A 19767-nucleotide genomic window follows, 5' to 3' on the forward strand; every position below is an offset into this window, starting at 1 on the left:
GGCGTGTTCATGGTGATGGAAGAGGCAGCATCCATTCATTCATCAGGCAAATTCAGAAAACAGGGACTTATTTTATTTATCGCTCACAAAGGAGGATGTTATAAAGATTCTCGCTCCCAAAATGCCTTCGAGAGCAGTCAGCTGGTTTCCAAATAAAACAACGGTGAATGCACACATTTGTTCTAGACCTACTGACCTGTGTTAAGAAATCACCAGAAGCTGCTATCCAGCATGTTGCCAGAATGGAAAACAAGTGACTTGTCAGGCTAAGTCCTTTTCCCCCAACTGCTGGCCTATGAAGCCCCCACATAGAGAAGCAAATAACGGCTACAGGCATTGGACCACAGGTCCATGTTCAAAACCCGACTGTGCCATCCTGTCGGTGAGGACTGGCCTTGACACCAGTGAAGCAGCTCGCCCTAGGTGGCTCACACTGCATTGTAAGGCAGACCTGGGGCAAAAACCTTAGGGAGGTCGCCAGCTCTTTCCAGCAGCCTAGTGACCAGGCGGAGAGTCCCCTGCGCGGCCATCCCCATGCCTGGGGCGCCTTTGTCCCCTCCACCCCCACCACTCACCAGACAGCACCCGCAGAAGTGGCCCGTGGGTGGGGGGCAGCCGCGAAGGGGGGGGGGAGGGTTGCAGTCCGTGGGGGGTGGGCGCGGGCAGGAGGGAAGAGGGGCGGCCGGGTAGTGATTGGCTGGGCTACGCCAGGCAGCTCCCGGCCAAGAACAAAAGAGAGCAGGCGGCGGGCGTCCTCGGAGTAGGCGCTCCTACCCGCCGGGCACCGGCTTCGCTGCTGCGGGAGGACGCGCCCACCAGCAGCCCGCCGAGCCAGCCGGGGCGGCGCGCGCGGTTTCTCCGCGAAAGCCGGCCGTGCACCTAGGAATTAACCGGCCGGCGCGCAAGGGGAGGGAAGCGGGGCGGGCGAGGGCGGGAGGGGGGGGGGATGCTGAGCGCGCGCGAGAACAATAATAAGATCGTGTTTGCGGTCGCTGCCCGAGGAGGAATTCGGAGGAGGCGCGAGGCCCGGAGCTCGCACGGCACCCAGAGAGCTCGGCGGGGAAGCGGCGACGCGGCTCCTAGGAGCTGCACGCGGCGGCGGCGGTAGCAGCGGCGGCGGCGGCGGCGGCAGCAGCAGGACTCGGTGCGGCCGGACGCGTGCTCCCCTCCCCCGCAGCCGGGCGGGGATCTGCCGGGGCCTGCGGGTCTCCCCCCACCCCATACACACACACACACACACACACACACACACACGCAGAGACACCGCTCGCCTCGGCCGCTGCCTCGCCGCTTCCTCTCGTCGGAGCGGCCGCTCGAGGCCCGCGGGGGAAGAGCGCGGCGCGGTGCCCGTCGGCCCCGCGCGCGGGGCGCGGGGCGTGGAGGGGGGCGGGCGGCCTCCCCGGCATCTTCGCGGCGACCAAGGACGAGCGGGCAGGGGAACGACCGGGATGGCGCGTCCGCGGCCCCGCGAGTACAAAGCGGGAGACCTGGTGTTCGCCAAGATGAAGGGCTACCCGCACTGGCCCGCCCGGGTGAGTACGGCGGCGGCGGCGGCGGCGCGCCGCGGGCCCGCCCGCCCACCATTTTCCCTTCATGATGGCGCGCCCGCCCCCTTTCCCCAGCACCTCGGCGCGAGCCCGCCGCACGGCCGGCTGCATCCTGGGCTCAGCCGCGAGCCGCGCTGCCCGCCGGGCTCGGGGTCCCAGGCCAGGGTTCCGGCGGCGCCCTCGCCCGGCCGCCCGCCCGCCCGGCGGCCATCCTGACGCCCACTTTCGAAGGCGGGTCCGGCCCGACCGGGAAGGGAAGCGGGCCCGGGGTGCAGGCGCCGGCTCCCCAGCACGGTCCCGGGTAGACCCCCCCTGGTCCCGGGCGAACGTCGAGGCAGGTAGGAGAGCCCAAGGCTGCCCCCCCCCCCCAGCCGGCGAGAGCCCGTGGGGGAGGTCAGTCCCGGAAAGGGTTCGTGGTCGTGCCGAGGCCAGCGCGAGCCTCGTGGCAGCATCTTCCAGCTCAGTGCATCCTCCTTCCCCTTCCAGACTTGTTGAGTTTCCCCCGAGCGCGATGCCCTCGCGTTGTCCGGGTGCCTCCCTGGTGCCCCCTCGTTCTTAGAAACTGACACCAGATAGCCGTGTCTCGGGCTGAGGACTTCAGGAAGCTCCTTGTGCCTTTTCACCTCCATGTTGGTTTTAGGTCAGTTTCCGAACCACCTTCTTGGCCTCGAACCACAGCTCGCGGTAGCTCTGTTCCTAAATTGCGAGGCTGTCGCTGGGTTTTCTCTAGAAAGCATCTGCATTGAATACCTGGCGTTCGGCATTTTCCTTACACTCCCTTGACTGAGGAAGAAGCACTACCCGGTGTGTGCGCGCTTTATGTTTGAAAAAATAAATCACTTTTACCTCTGATTTTGTGATAGTTGGCAGTTGACTGCCTGAAATAGATGTAGTTTAGGGATAGTCGAGGCATTTTGGAGACAGTGTTGGTATCATGGAGGAACAAACACAGCCCATGGAAAAGCTGACAGAGTGTGAATTCAAGTGCTGTGTGGTAATGAAGATAACAAGACCAAGGGGAAAACACTCATTCACAAGAGGAAGTGACATCAGGAGGGGCAGGCTGGAATTTAGTGGAGTTGAGGTAATGGATGGACATAACCATATTTTTAAACGTTTGTTTGGGCATGATTTTAAAATGGAAAGGACACTGGGCTGGGAATTGAGGGGATCTGGTGTGTGGTTTAGGCACTGCTAGGAACTAATCATTTGAACTGCATGCACATCCATTTCTACCGCTATAAAACAACCATCTCCAGATTCCTTCCAACACTAACAACCTCAGGCATCAAGAAGGAAAAAAAAAAAAAATCTGTCTCACTCAGACTCCATTAGGCTGTGAAAAGTTCTTCATGCACGAACCCCAGGTCCTTAAACAAGGCGAGGTTTTCAGTGTAGAATTACTGGTTGTTTTGTTTTCGATGCTACAAAACAGTATATAATACTTACAAGGGGAAGATGTGTGACTTTAGGAGTCTTTTAGGGAGTCCCTGTGTGTATTTGTCAAGTAAGAAATAATACAGCTGTGAGGTTGTGTGTGCATACTCAAAAGTGAAAGGCCACAGCCATTCCTTACAATCCTGCCTTTGAAAAGTATCTTCCGATGGTCCAAAAGAAAATGCTTAAAAACAATCTCATTAACATGCTGCTCTCACAGGTTGTCCACCTGTGGTAATTCTGTGCTACAAAAGTGTATCTACTTGTACAAAAAAATTCCTGGAAGATAGAATCCCAAACCAAGATAGAAAAGGAAATGAGAAAGCACAAGCCCATTAGGTTTTCAGATTTAAAATGATGCATGGAAGAAAAGTCTCTGTGTGTTCACATTTAACTTTAAGGAAAGGTTCTAAGGTTATGAAAATTATTTTATAATGAGCAACATTTTGCATTCTGAGGAAAGGTAAAGGTGAGGAGAAAAAGATATTTTGAGGTCCTACTCTTGATTACAGATGCTTGGTAAAACATGTGCTCATCTCAGTTTTATGCAGCATTATCCCTCATGTTATACGTGCTTATAATTTTGTCAGTTGATATTTAAAAATACTAACTGGAAAACGAATCTTATTCATATTTCCAGTACTTTCACTTTATATAAAATGTAGTCATGTGGGGACTGCAATATGTGAGGCTCCAGAGACTCTCACACTTACCGTGGGAAGAGAAGCTTGATACCCTAGGGAGGAGCTTCTGAAAAGTCAGAGCTGGTCCGTCCAGAAATGGAAGAACAGTTCCCTTGCTTGTGAGGAAGATGTTTGGTTCAAGGAGGCACCTTGTGAGAAATATGAGTCAAGAGGACCCAAGACTTGGAAAAGTTGGATTCCATTCCTGCCTGGCCTTGACACTTAGTGGTCTGGCCATACTTCTGTAATCTTTCTGAATTTCAACTTAGTAGTCTGTAAAATAGATAATTCTCACTACATAAAGAGTTTATTAGTCTCCTTTATCAGTGCTTTCATTTTCCACAGTTCAAAAGTAGAGTGCAGTGCTATACAGTATTTTGGGAGACAGGGAAAGACCACATTCAAATAACTTATTACAATATATTGTTTTAATTATTCTTTGTTGTTAATCTCTTTACCTAATTTATAAGTTTAACTTTTTCATAGTTATGTGTATTTCAAGAAAAAATAAAAGTGTTTATAGGCAATGGTACTGTCCCCACTACCGACATCCACTGTGAATTTTGAAACATACCCTGAGGATAAAATACTGCTGTTTCCCAAAGCAATGTGCTTGAATATTCCTACTTTTTCCATTATAAATTTATAACTTACATTGTACCATTATGCCATTTTAAGTTAATGTCTGTCAGTTTTCAGCTCTTCAGTATTTTACCATGAAAATCAAAGAGATGTTCAATTATTCAGTGAGCATACATATATCTTTCACTTAGATTTTTATTAATTATACTGTATTCATCACATACCTGTTCACATATCAATCCTTCCATCCATACAGCAGTCTATCTTAATTTGATATACTTCAAAGTAAGTTATAGACATGATTATAATTTATATTATAATGTATATTATAATGTATATTATAATTAATTAAATATGCTTGTCATTAACTATAGGTCAGCATATTTAATGAATCTTTCTTTTTTTCCTTATGTGGTAAAATTTACATAGAAGGAAACTTAAATGTACATTGACTGAATTTGACTAATATATATACAGATACAATAAAAAATACCTACCAAGATGTAGACTAGTACCAGTAACTAGGAAATTTCTCTTGTGTCTCTTCCTGGCTAGTTCCTGTCTTCTTCCCTTCTTTCCTAATGTTTGCCTGTGTCATTTTAACATTAAGGCAGCTAGATATTTCTGTGGACTGTTGTATATAGCTTTAAAAACTAGAAGTCCATCTGTGCATAAAGATTTCCTAGCCTAATACTAAAGAAAAAAAACACATGCACTAAATAAAGAAGGATCTGAACTCCATTGATTGAATATCCTGTTGGTAAAATTTCAGCATGCATTTCTAATATGTGTAAATTTACCTTAAAATTATGTATGCCTCTTATTTTATACTACTACTATGTACATTATAAAATAGACATAAAAATTATCCAAAGGTGATGACCATGAGATAAGGATACTTTATGGTTCAAATCTTTTATTGTCAAGATATTAACAGTAATGTATTAAATCCATCTTTTTAAGCCGTAGTTTTTTGAATGTTTTTGGCCTGTGCCTTGTGAGACCTAATTGATCAGGAGGCCATAGCTTTTAATCATCTAAAGAGGTTTGGTTTTGTTTTTTAGATTACACATGCCAGTTGGGTCATTTTGTAAAGTTGTGTGCTTGTATTCATTACTATTACCTGTGTAGAACTTCTTTAGTCATTTGTCTGTTTGGTGAAAGCTAGGTGAATTAAATATTCCTTAATTCTGTTCAACCAAGCTCTCCCAAATGGCAGTAAGTCACAGTAAGCCTAAGACAAGGGCATTAATGTCAATTCTTATATTAAATGATAGTGAAATTGACTTTTTAGATAAAAGAATAAAAGATTCGGATAGAAAAGTCTTTTCTTCCCACATTCCCCATTCACCTTGTGTGTGAGTTTTGAGCACTTTGTTATCCAGTTCGGAGAATAGCCTCAAAGCCGTTGTGCTTCAATTCCAGAGCTTTTTAAATTGAAAAACTTGATATATCACTTCAGTAGTAAATCATGTCCTTTGTATGCATGAGGCCCTGAATTTAATCCCTGGTTCCTCTCCCCTCCCCCAAGTTATTTCCAGGCATATTAGCCCGTACCTTTAGTCCCACTACTCAGGAGGCCAACACAGGAAGATGGCTTGAGTCCAGAAGTTCAAGGCCAGTCTGGGTAACATAGCAAGCCCCCACCCCCAGCCTCAAAGTTTCAATATATTTTTATGTGAACTCTCCAACACTCTTCATAAGTAATTGATGTAGTCATTTTCAAAATCTGGCCCTGTCTACTGAAATTGAACACAAACCTACTTTGTGGCCTAGCAGTCTGTCATCATAGAACCAAGAAAAAAATAAGTGTCCACCAAAAGATCTGAAGAAAAGTGTCCATACAAAGTGATTTATTCATAATAGACTAATAGAAACAACCAAATGTCCCCTCACAGGAGAATAAGTAGACAACTCTGTCATGTGTTACTGATACCCACACTATAAAAGTAAAGTTGAGGGAAAGAAGCCAGACATGACAGTGTATGAGTTTACATCTGTTTCTACGGTGTCCAGGAACAAGCGGAGCTGAGCGTGGTGACCAGCATGCAGGGCGAAGAAGCGCTGCAGTTGTTCCGTGTCTTCATCTCTTGGTATTGGATAAGCGGGTGCTCACGGAAAAGCTTGTCAAGTTGCACACTTACGATTTGTGCTCTGTAATGGAGTTCTATCTTAGTTTTTAGAAACAAGTTTTGGAGCAGTATGTGGTAATGCACCCCCTCTCACACAGCTGATCCTATAGGCTTCATGGATTAGATCTCCCCATTTTTAGATTTCAGTGTTTTGCTTTCCTTTTGCTGCTAGAGATTTAGCTCAGGGATCATGCTCACTTAGCAATGAGAAACCCTGGGTTGCATCTCTAGGCACTGAAGACAAAGAGGAAAACCGATTGCATTTGCTACTCTAGAACTTTCTCGTAGGTCTCCTTTGAGTTCTGAGTTCAGGGTCATTTGTTTGCCTGCATTTGTCTTTCTGTTCCTTACTTACTCAGTCACATTTGATCGTTTTGGATCTGTCTCGGCCTCTCTCACTTGAGAGAACTTTACAATAAAGCATTTTACCTTACCCTCCTATATTGCTTGAAGTGCTGAACTCTTGCTGAGATTTTGTTTTGTGTGAGGCACAATGCTAGGTACAATTTAAAGTTTAGATTAAATCTGTGGCACATAAAAAGCATAAATATAAAGTATTTTTATAATCTTTATTAATGTAAACATTTTGGAACAATTGAGTTTCTTCACTATAGCACTGTCCAGGTGGTAGTGTTCATATATTTGTTTGTTTGCCTTTGGCAATAAAGTACTAGAATATAAGACTTTATTTCTGGAAAGCAGGCCACATTTTTTTCAAGAATTTAAGTTCTTTCCAATCTCAACATAAAGTAAGATATCCATAATGTTCACTACTTTGGTATGCGTCCAGAGAAGTTGTCTTCAGGTAGAGAATAGCACAGGCTCTCTAAGCCTTTTCCTCCGGGGCTGCATTGACCTTGCCAAGAAACAGGCGGACTGTCTCATTTCTTTTACATAAACTGAGAGCAAATAGGCAACTTAAATTTTTAATACCAATCTGTGCATTAATTCTGTCATGAAATCTCCACTATAAGATATTGTTTATGATTCTTTTGTAAGAAGATTGATAGTTTAGAATTATATATAACTTTATTGGAAATGTTCTCTAGTATTAAAGCAATATAAGCTAGTAAACAGGAGAAAGTTTTCTATTATTGAGAGTATCCGAAGGTCAGATCAGAACCTGGTCTGTTTGATGTGGTTATTGGTATAGGCCATGACAAAATGCCTTTCTGATCACTTCAAGCCCTGCAACTGAAAACATGGTCTCCAGGTTGTCACCTGTCACTAGTGAAATAGGTAAAGAAATTACGAGTAAGAATGTGAAAATGAAACCTGGTGGGGGTGGTTCACGCCTTAATTCCAGCTCTCAGGAAGCAGAGGCACGCGGATATCTGTAGGTTTGAAGCTAGCCTGGTCTACAGAGTGAGTTCCAGGACAGCGAGCTACACAGAGGAACCCTGTCTCAAAAAACAAAACTGACAAAAAAGAATGAAAATAATTTAGGCTAGTTTAGTTTATGAATCTAATTAGACCAGGCTGGCTTCAAACTCATAGAGATCTGCCTGCCTCTGCCTCCCAAATGCTGGGATTAAAGGTGTGTGCTACCACTGTGAGGCTTGTATTTTATAAACACCAAGAGGCTTTTATAAAATACCAATGGTCCTCACGATAGGTAAAATAGAAGTGCCACTTATAAAGGACTCTTGCAAGTCACTAGTGGTCTTTTCTCTAATACAGTTGACAATACTATACATTACTTGAACTATTATCAACTTGTAAAAAATGGATTGAATTTCATGTTGTAGATACTAATTTCTCTTGAGTAAAAAGTTGTATTGTATGAATAATATTCATTATAGAAAGATTAATATCACTGTACCTAGTTATAACCAATGTGAATATGCACTTACTATGGTTATAAATTATAATAGTTCCTGTTATATGACATAGGTTATTCCAATTTATAACTATAGAACAAGACTTAGAAACATTCTTTTTGCTAGATCATTAGTTATTTTCTTGATGATTCTCTAGAAATCATATTTTTGAGTCATGGAGCATGTATGCATTTTAGAGCTTTGGATTTATATTGCTAGAATTGCTTTAGCAGAGAAGTTTTGGCTCCCACATGTTTACTGGCTAAGAAAAAGAATACCTGTTTTCTTCCTGGTCACTAAAAGTAAATGACTCGACTTTTTAAGATCGTGTAGCATGCCTAAAGTTCTAGGTTCTATCTTCAGCACCAATAAATAAATAAATTTGTCAGCTTACATGTACACATTTATAATTAAGTTATTTAATTATGATTAGATTGATTATCTCTGAGAGTGTATATATTACATATATATCTTGATAATATGGTAAGGTAAATATAATAATTTTTTTTATTCCCAAAACTTTAGTTTAAGAAATACATTCAAGATTAACAATTAATAAATATCATATTTTTGTTCTTATTTTAAAACAGAGTCTCATTATTCCCAGGCTGACCTCAAATCCAGTTTGAAATAATGAATATCCTTAAACTTCTGATCTTTTAGTGTATACCCTCTGAGTGCTAGGAATTACCATGCTCTGTTATAGAGTGCTGGGAATCAAACCCAGGGCCTCAGGATTCCTAAGCGAACACTCTACCATTTATCTTAATCCCTTACCACTAAGAATGCCTCAAGAATTTATAAAGTGTGACATTAGATTAGATGAAAGGACTAAAGAAACATCTGACAATATGTCCTGCATCTATAAAACTGGCAATCTTAAATCAGAGAACAATTACTATAGTGGTTTATATTGTATTTCTCTAGTCTGTCTCTTTAAAAGCCCTTTGATTCAAGGGAATATAAAATAAGATAGTAGTTGTGCATCTAGAGAAATCAGAGAACTATTAAAATCAAATCTGAGTTAATTGCATAGTATTATTGACTTGTGTAAAGGATTTAAAATCTGTATGTATAAAAGAGAACAGGTACTCTCCAGACATCAGATGGGGTAAAAGACAAGCCTTTTACTCTCCTGCTGTTCAAGTCTGTCAGGTTGAGCATACCTTTAGAGTAAGAAGGATGATAATTTCTCAAATCCCTTTCCTAGGGATTCCCTACTAAACTATGCATGAAAGAAATACTAAGTGGCTATTCAGGTACCTCCAAAAGCACCCAGCTCTACTTACATAATGCAAGAAACCTAGTAAAAACCTCAGTAAATGCTTGCATGGCTTGGTGGGTGTACTTTCTCATCATTTTCCTTGTAGTTTTATAATGTCATTTTGGCATTATCTTCTGGGAATTGTGGGGACTTTCCATTGTAAGATCCCCAAGTGTAATGAACCATTTCTAGAGATTCCACGTGGCTTCAGAATTTGGGGGGCGGGATCTATGACTATGCTGATGTGCAAATGGGTCAGTGAATAAATTAACCTTCCTGTTTGATCACTGGGGCTCAAGCTTCAGGAAAATTCTCATAATAGTTTAAGACTACCCAGAAGTGGAGCTGTCCAGTTTCCACAGGATGGTACAGTCAGTGGTAGCGACAATGTTTCTTGTATGGGCAGTAGAAAATTCTTGATAACACAGTAATGAGTTTCTAATGGAAAATATGCTTAAGAGTAAAGCTGTTAAAAAGATCCAGTAGTGGTTAACACATATAAAAATAAGTTTCACAGAAGATTGGAAAAATTATGTAGGCAGAAATGTCAGAAAATAACTCAGCTTTAGAACTCTCCTTTTTTGAGTCTGAAGAACTAGAATCAAACTAGTACAAACTAGAACTTTGTACTAATGACATCTTTAATTTTAGGGGAAGTGCATATCTAGAGGGAGCAGTATTATAAATTTTCAGGGAGTTTTTTGAATTCACATATTAAATGGATTGTAAACAAATTTTGTCTCTACCTATCTTTGGTAGATTTTCAGTATGAGACCAGCTGTTTTCAAAGTAAAACTTTCTACTTCATTGGACTCCTATATGAAGATTAACTCACTAGTTTTGAAGATTTAGACTCTGAAAAATAAGTAATTGTTGATTTACATGGCAGTTTTTTGTTTTGTTTGCTTTTGCTATATTCAACAGTAAAAAATAAATACTAATGCCCAGCACACACACCAGAATTTTTTTTAACCAAACCATAGTTCTTCTACATGTGATGCAGCCTGATAGTTTTATATGTAATATGATGTAAAATTAGGTTGACTACCAGTAAATCAGTTTTTACTGATTTAAAAGCATGGTTTTGGTCTGTTAGACCAAAGGAAGTTAATCTATTGTGTATTATATGTGTTTATATGGAGTAATTGTTGGGTTTTAGAAATAATGATGATTTACTCACATTTCTGAACTTTGTATTTTGATAGAGCTACAGTCTTACATGAAAGTCATAGAGTATAAGAAATGAAAGTGATAGTCTGTTAGAAACTTTAGTCATCCAGACCTATATATTCCTTGTTTTCACAAAGCTTTAAAACAGGCTGAAACTTTTCTACATTCACCTTCCTTCTAATTTTGTTTTTGTTTTGTTTTTCAAGACAGGGTTTCTCTGTGTAGCTTTGCGCCTCTCCTGGGACTCACTTGGTAGCCCAGGCTGGCCTCAAACTCACAGAGATCCGCCTGGCTCTGCCTCCCGAGTGCTGATATATCTATAACTACCTTGAAGCTATTATAGTTTCATGTATATGACTTGTTGAGGGTAATAAGCACCATGTATTTGCTAATCGCGTCTTTATTTACAGTCTGACTATATAATGTTCCCTGACTGATATTGAGGCTGTGAAGTTTGCTTGGGTTTATAGTGCTAAACTGTTCAAGTGTCGGACCCTCTGTGACTAAGGATGAGGACTGTTATGTTCACAAAACTAACAGGTCTACGAGGCAAGTTTGTGGAATACAGACTGTGGAAGAAGAGAACCCACGTCCAAAAGTTACTGTCTTACCTCCATAAGCGCTAGAGCACTCACACACGACCTAAGTAAATGTGAGAGGGAAAACCATGTTTAAAGGAGAAATTTCGGAGCATTTCTATCGTATTTGTGTGCCATTAATCAGCACGGAAGCCCTATATAATAAATATTATTATCCATCCTTTTACAGGTGGAAAAAAACTAAAGTCTAGAGAGATTCTAAGTATCTCCTCCAAGTTGCCAAATTATAGTAATTGATATACTGAAATCCTATCTCCCGTGCTTAAACTACCCAGTAAATTGTGTGCTTTAAACTCTGGCAATGCAAGTTTATTCCTCTTTTCATCCAGCTGCTATTAATTGAGTGTCTACACTCCAGGCACTGGTCTGAAGGCAGGGTTTATACATTTGGAATCTGGCAAAGACTCTGTCTTCAGGCATTACTTGAATAGCTGAGGAGAGATGATATGTGCTACCAGGTATGCGGAGTGCAGAGAAGATGTTTCTGTGTTACATAGAATATTCAGAGGAAACCCCTTCAATAAAATGGCATTTAAATAAAGGCCCTAGAGAGAGATCACTAAATCCTGAATGAGCCTACTTTGACATTTTGTTCTCTTGCTTCTTCCCTTCCTGCAGGCAGTACTCAAAAGGAAAATGGCTGAAATGTACATTTAAGATAACTTCCAGTGTTATTATTTTGAAGATGAGAAAAATTTAAATGTATTAATCTAGGCAACCAACTAAGTTGCCTAGAATCCCAGTCAGTTAATAGAAAGTGCTTTGCTAAAATTGGTGCTCTTTATTCACTTGTATAACGTAAAGGAAGAAGTGAAAGTAAATAAGGAAATCACTCTGGTTTTGACAATTAGAAATCATGACTTGGCCTGGAGAGATGGTTAAGAATGCTTGGTCTTCTAGAGGATTCAAATTTGGTTCCCAGTACCCACATTGGGTGGGTCATAACTACCTGTAACTCCAGTTCTAGGAGATCTGACATCTGCTTTTGGCCTCCTTGGCAACACACACACACCTAGCTGGCACACAACACACATACACACACACACATACACACACAACTATTTTAACACCTAGCTGGCACACAACACACATACATACACACATATAACTATTTTAAATAAAATTTTAAATATCATGAACCATTACTTAAGAAAATGAAAAGTTTATGGAAAAAAGATAACTCAGACTTGGAGTGAACTATTTATGTGCTTGTTGTAATTGTGGTTTTTTAAGTTATGGTATAATACGCATACCAGAAAACCATCTTAACTCTATCTTGTTTGTTTCGGGCAGGGATTTTGCTATTATTAGAGCTATGTCCCAGGTTGCAAAGAAAAAGACCACCATTCCAACTGAAGTGTCTCAACAGGGCAGAACTGGACTCATAATCAAAAGGGTGTGCAGCTCACCCAAGCAGGAGAGCAAGGGGTAGCAGGAGTGCGCTTGGATTTGATTCTACTGCAGGTGCTGTCTGTGGCTTTCCCCCATTGGCTGGGGCCAGTCTCACAGTCTTTTATGGATTGGCTGGGTTTAAAAGAATCCGCAGAAAGGAAATGAAGAAAAGCTGGCTGAGGTGTGCCACTTAATTCATTTAAGTTCAGAGAATGCAGCAGAGACTTTGTATAAACAAAGGTTTTACCTGGTGGGAGTGACTTTAAAATTTGCGTTAAAGTCTGGGGGAGATAAAAAGACTTGGATTCCTTGTCCAAAACACAAGTTTTACAGTGTTTGATAGAAAATTTAATACTTAATGTTTCTTATGTAGCTCAGGCTGGCCTAGAACTTTTAGTCTTCCTGTATCAGCTCCTTGTTAATGAAGCATATACCAGCTTAATAACTGTGCACAGTGTACATTAGTTAGTAATGTAATATCACCTCCCATCTATCTCTAGAACTTATTTCCTCCTGTAAAACTGAAACACAATGTCCATTAAACAGTAACTCTCCGTTTCCTGCCTTCTAACCCCTGGCAAACACCGTTGTACATTCTGTCTCTCTGTATGTTATTTGTCTAGGCATCTCATATAAGTAGAATTATACATTATATATGTTTCCATGACTGGTTTATTTTACTTAACATAATGTCCTCCAGATTCATCCATGTTGTGTCAGAATTTCCTTTACTTTCAAAAACCAAAGAATGATCCTTTGTATGAGTGAAGAACTAGTGAGGTAGGTCCAGGAGAATAGGTATGGCCACTTACTCTCCAAAAACCAGAGGGAAAAGGTTGTGATGAAGTATGTCTTAATCAGGGTTAACCATTGCTGTGATGAAACACCCTGACCACAAGCAAGTTGGGGAAGAAAGGGTTTATTCGGTTAGCTCATTGAACCTCACACACCCCTTATTTTATTAGCAATTATATTACTACATCAAAAATAACATTAGCTTCCTAATCAAAATACTTATAATTGTGTGATTTTAAAACTATAGCATACATTGATAATTTCTTCCTTCTGCTTACTTTCCCTGTCAGGAGCACATGACCATCAAAATAGTTTCTTATTTTGTTTTGATTTGTTTACATTTGTGTTGAAACTTTTTGAAAGACAACAAAACTACTTTATATTTTGCCCTAAAAAAGAAATACTTTACAGAAGGATGTATTAAGTCCTTAGAGTGGTATTATTACTGCTGTAGATTAAATTTTTGAGATATTTGATAGATTATGAAATGTGTGATTTTTGCCATTTGTCTAGTATCATCAGTGCATATGTCCCTGTTTTCAGAAGAATGTAAGATAATTGCTACAGTTCTAAATTTGAAATGATACAGTGTCTCTCTCATTGGTCTCTGCGTTATTTCTTCCTTGCCCAGAGGCTCTGTGTCCTTTGTGTTATGCTTTCTCTTCATCCCAGTCCATGCTCCTTCAAATGGTTTTCTCAGTGAGGAAAATAGCATGTTAACAATGATGACACAAAATAAGGAAAGCCAGAGTGGAGTCTATAAACACCCAGACAGCTTGTAGAATCAGTGCTACAGAAAATAAACTAGCCAAACAGAAGCGGGACCTGGGGGGAAATAACCAGAACAAAAATAAATCATTAGAGAGAAAATAATAATTAATGAAGTATACTGTGGGAAAGTGAACTTTCTGAAACATGAATTCCAAAAGACAAAGCAGATAATTCAAGAAAAAGCTCTAGACTTCCTTTAAAAGAAAGTTGTGCGTTTAGAACTAGGTAACATGTTGTTGTTAAAGTCTTAGACTTATAATTCTGAATATTTCCAATCAGTGAACTGTGTTGGGATTTTTGGATTTTAATTGGATTCAAGTTCTTTCTGTGGGTTAATATAGGAAGAACGGACATAATAAGTGAGGTTTCTTATCCATGAATGTAGTTTACTTCTCTATTTATTTAGACATTTAAATGTCTCTATAATTTTCTGCACATTTATTTTAAATGCATTTTAGTCTAATTGTAATTTTTGCTGATATTATGTGTGTTTCAATTATGTTTATTATTGTTTCTATTATTTTAAATGTATGTAAAATAACAGCCAAGACAAAACATTTCTGAACAAGAATTAAGATGATGGAACTTTATAAAATAGCAGAACATAGAAGTGAGTGCAGAAACTGGTCCACAGATAATGACATCCACAGTAGGTGACAGGGTGAGATTACAGACAGGAGTGTTTTAAAGTAATACGCCATGCTTAGTTAGTCGTGTGCATTGTACTGGGCTGTTTGTTTTCGTTTTTGGCAAATAACTGAAACGGTTTAAAGAGCATTTGTTTTTGCTCACGGCTTTAGGGGTTTAAGTCCTTGGTCATCTGGTTCCACTCCTTTATGCCGGAAGGGAGCAGAGCACCATAGTAGAAAGGGCATGATAGAGCAGAACTCTACTTACTTAACTGTAGCCTGGAAGCAGGAGAGAGTAACAACATGGGCAGGGCCCAAGTTAGACCCTTCAAAGGCATGCCTCCAGTTACCCACTACCTCTAGTCCTCACCCTCCTCGATCCTGTTACCTCTGACTAGTCAAGTCATTGATGGGGTCAGAGCCTCATAATCTAATCATCTCTGACAGTGCTCCCACAAGCACACCCCATAATCTAATCACCTCTGATAGTGCTCCCACAAGCACACCCAAAGAAGTGCTTTACTCACTGCCTGGGCATCTTTAATCCTAATCAAGTTGAGTCAAGATTAGTATCAAATCAGATATCCAGATGAGTTAGCTGTCACAGCATCTACATAAAACCAAACATCTATTATTACACGTATACAAATGTCAGATGAAAGTGTGAAGAGATTTTTAGGATGTCTGAGAACATCATTATGTCTCAAGAGCAGGGAAGAATTTTATGACAAGAACATAGAGGAGATGAACTGTAAAAGGAAAGATTGGTAAATTTGAGCTCATTAAAATCAGCTTTTAAAAAATTCCATAATGAAGTTGCAGAGGTAAACCACAAATCAGAAAGGATGCTCACAACACATGGAACCTATAAAGCTCTAGTGTATATAATGAATCAAGGAGATAAAGATGGGCAGCTCAATAGAAAAATGAACAAAACTACACAAACAGCCATTTCATTGAAGAAATACATAATGCCTATAAGTATAATGCTTATAAGAAAAGTGCTAGCCGGGCGGTGGTGGCGCACGCCTTTAATCCCAGCACTCGGGAGGCAGAGCCAGGCGGATCTCTGTGAGTTCGAGGCCAGCCTGGGCTACCAAGTGAGTTCCAGGAAAAGGCGCAAAGCTACACAGAGAAACCCTGTCTCGAAAAACCAAAAAAAAAAAAAAAAAAAAAAAAAAAAAAAAAAAAAAAAAAAAAAAAAGAAAAGTGCTGACAGAATTACAGATTAATATTATGGGAACGCCAGAAATAAAGAAATTTGCAAATATCATATATTGGTGATGGTGTGACTGATGGATTATATAATGGTCCAGCACTTTGGAATACAGTTTATATTGTGAAATTGAATGTTACATGCTTTCTGATTCAGCATCTATAATTTCCATAGCACATATATCCCCACCTCTAGAAGACTAGGAATGTATAGCATATATATATGTGTGTGTGTGTGTGTATATATGTGTGTGTATATATATATATACATATATATATATATATATGATTCATTAGAGTGGCTTACAGTCTGTGGTTCAAGTATTCAATAATGGGTATTCCTCAATAGGCCAAGGATCCAGAAGTTGTTAGTCCATGAGACAGGATGTCTCAGCAGTCCCAATCTGGTGCTAGGGTCCCCAAAGAATCAGAGATAGCTGCTGTTCTCCAGTCTGTTTTGGAATCCCAAAGAAGTAGGTTCTAATACTTGTGAAGGAATGTCTCACCAGCATGGTAGATGAACTTGCCAGTGAGAGTGAGGATAACCAGGCAAAAAGCAAAGCCTTCTTCCCATGTCCTTTTATGTGGGTTGCTACCAAAAGGTGTGGACCAGATTTAGGGTGGGCCTTCCCACCTCAAATAATCCAATCAAGAAAATCTACTGTTGTGCCCAGCTGCTTGGTTGATACCAGATCAGATGTAGTCAGGTTGACAACCAAGAATAACCATCACACTAGACATTGTCCCAGGTGCTAGGATTAAACACTGAACAGTATGGAAAATGTTTCTGTTCTTGTGACATGTTTAGTTTAGAAGGGATTTGTGGATAAGCCAACAAGCAATATTATGTGTAATATAATGGAACCATGAGCGAACAGGAGATGAAGCAAGCTTAAAAGGGTGCTTGTGATGTAATTCTGAGGAGATGAGGATGTCGGAGAGGGTGTGTGTGTGTGTGTGTGTGTGTGCGCGCGCATGATCAAAGGAAGACCATTCTGAAAATGGAATGTCTGAGCAGATTTTATCATTCTGTGGGAGAAATCCATACAACTCCTGAAGGAAAAGCAGCAGTGAGGTTGGAATAGTCAAGAAAGAGCGAGTAGATGAGTAAGGCTTGTGCAGATTCCCATTTAGGTGATGAGACACAGGAGATGAGTTTTGCAAGGTAGACACAAGCCTTGTTATGTAGGATCTTGGGTTCTATAATCTAGTTAGAATATTTACAGTGGTGAAAAGTCATTAGGGGTCTTCAAGGAGGCAAACAACAATCTGATTTATATTTAGGAACTGAAGAATTGAAGCTAGGTGCACAGTTGGGGAGGTTAAGGATTAGGGATGTTGAATGAAAGGGCCTTTTTAGGAGACATGTAAAAGTTTGGGCCTTAGATGATTTAACAAGGACTGGGGAGAACAGTGGACTTGGAAAGAAGTAGCTAGTTTGGCGATGTTTCTTAGCAATATAATTAGAAGAAGTTAGAGATGACCGAGGTGTATTGCCTTTGAAGAAAATTCAATCAAGAGTGTCTTCCCAGTGTCTGGTAGGAAACAGCTGTGTAGATGGTGATTGCTGTTTACTTAGGCAGTAATCAGCAGGTTAAGCCATAAGATCAAATTTTTTAGGACAACCTCTATATGTGATCTTAGGCTCAGAAAGCTCTGGCATTTGGGTATTTACAAAATGAGACTCATCAATTTATAGATGACATTTAAAGCTATGAAGATCACCAATAGCTATAGTAAGTGAAAATACAGGTGACTCATGAGACGAGGTAGTTGGTGAGATAGATGTGTGTGTGTGTGTGTGTGTGTGTGTGTGTGTGTGTGTGTGAGAGAGAGAGAGAGAGAGAGAGAGAGAGAGAGAGAGAGAGAGGGAGGGAGAGAGGGAGGTGTCTTGGAACTCAAAAGAATAAAATGTCTCCAAAGACATAATAACAAATGTGGGGGTAAGAGAGGGCAGAGAATAATAAAAAAAAAATTCTGTAGAGAAATGAAATATAAATAGTCAGTTTGCCGGAGAGCAAATTATAATGGCCAATAAAGCTATGAAAAGATGTTTAACCTTATCCATCAATCAGAAAATGCAAATTTAAAAGAAAAGTAACACCCAAATGCTATCAAAGATGGGGAAGGAGTTCCTTTTTATACCTTGGTGGAAATAGGAGTTACTGCAGCCCTTTTGAAAAGTCTGCTAATAGCTATTAAAATGAAAATATATATATAAGCTATGACCCAACAAATCCTAGCAATCTATTTCATTGAGATTGAAGCACTGGTATGTAAAGGTAGGGCAAAAAGTACAGAAAAGCAAGGTACAATTCTATCTCTAAAGGAAAGGTGAATGTATAGGTTTTATAATCATTGGATTATTAGTCATTAAGTTAATTGGATCTGTGCCACTTAGTCTATGCCAGTTTCAGGAATTTTCATAATGAAGAGAAAAATAAATTCCTTCTGTCTCTCTATGTGTGAGAAGTGGGACACAGGAAAACATTCAGCTACAGGTATGTCACAGAAGCTCTTTGATCATGGAGATCCTTTTTCTTTTTAGAGACAGGCTTACCTTCCCATCTTCTTGTGAACTTGTGAACTCTCAGGTAAATCTGTTTAGACAGTGGTGGCTGTTTTCTGAGGGGAAAGAGTGGTTTTCTGTGGCTTTACCTGTGTGTCACAGAACACGTGGCAACATTTAGATTAACAGAAATGGGCTGAGTTTAGGTGTAAGAGCTAGTCAGTAGTAAGCCTGAGCTAGTGGCCAAGCCATTTTAATTAATATAAGCCTCTGTGTGTTTACTTGGGTCTGAGCATCTATGGACTGGGCGGGACACAGGGAAACTTTCAGCTACATATGTCTTTTTGTGTAATATGGATGCACACATGTAGAAGAAACCAACAGATAGTCAAAACAACACTCTTAAGGGGCAATTAATTTTAAAAATAAAGTGCTAGTTGGTGTAAGTACTTACTCCCTTTTTATTAACCTTTCAATGTTGGTTCAGATGAAAAAATCTATACATTGCTCAAGGTTCAATTCATAATATTTTACTTTTACATGTGAGAAATATACAGAACTGTTATTATTTTATGCTTTTCACTAATGTTTCTTTCCATGTTCACTTTGCTACTTTTGCTTTCCATTTTTAACCAGCACCTTTATTTTGGATGTAAACTAAATAATATGAGACTAATAATGAACATTGGGACAGTTTAATAGTTAAATCTACAAACAGCTAGCAGTGCTCAGTTGAGTGTAAATTGTGAACACAATTATCTGATATCCTCTATTGTTAAACATGTTTGCTCAGTAGACAAAGAGGTTTTTACACACTATTAGGTTTTAGAGAAGAAATATTTAAATTGTTATTGATTTTAATTTTAAAAGGAAATAACATAATACCTGTCAGCTTGTTGGATATCTGTGCTTTTGCTAACTACTGTTCATAAAATGCTTTATGTACCCTAGTTAGTTTTCGCTTATGTCTGTTGGTGTTAAGTGTAATTTAACTGATATGACTTCTTTGTTTTCTCATCTTTCTCTGTTGAAGCTATGTTTTATCTCTACTTACATGATGTTGGCCTTTCTTCTGCCTCCTTGAGTGAGGTCTGCTACTGAAAAGTCCTGAAGTCAGATCTGGTTAAACACACACAAATCAATAGTAAATATAGTGAATTCTGTGTAATGATAAAAACTTTGCATTTTACTTTCAGCCTGTTTTTTCCTATCTAAAGTAATT

At 40.0% G+C, this 19767-nt stretch overlaps 1 protein-coding gene across 1 annotated transcript in view; it reads left to right on the top strand.

Moving 5' to 3' along the window:
- Window positions 1–1360: 1360 nt before the first annotated feature.
- Window positions 1361–19767, top strand: part of Hdgfl3 (HDGF like 3) — a 47835-nt gene continuing 29428 nt past the window's right edge. The window contains exon 1 of the mRNA XM_059272174.1: window positions 1361–1532. Coding sequence (XP_059128157.1) covers window positions 1449–1532 — 84 coding nt within the window. The 5' untranslated portion in view covers window positions 1361–1448. The remainder of the gene's footprint in view (window positions 1533–19767) is intronic.

Source organism: Peromyscus eremicus, chromosome 1 (genome assembly GCF_949786415.1).
Source record: "Peromyscus eremicus chromosome 1, PerEre_H2_v1, whole genome shotgun sequence".
Taxonomy (NCBI): domain Eukaryota; kingdom Metazoa; phylum Chordata; class Mammalia; order Rodentia; family Cricetidae; genus Peromyscus; species Peromyscus eremicus.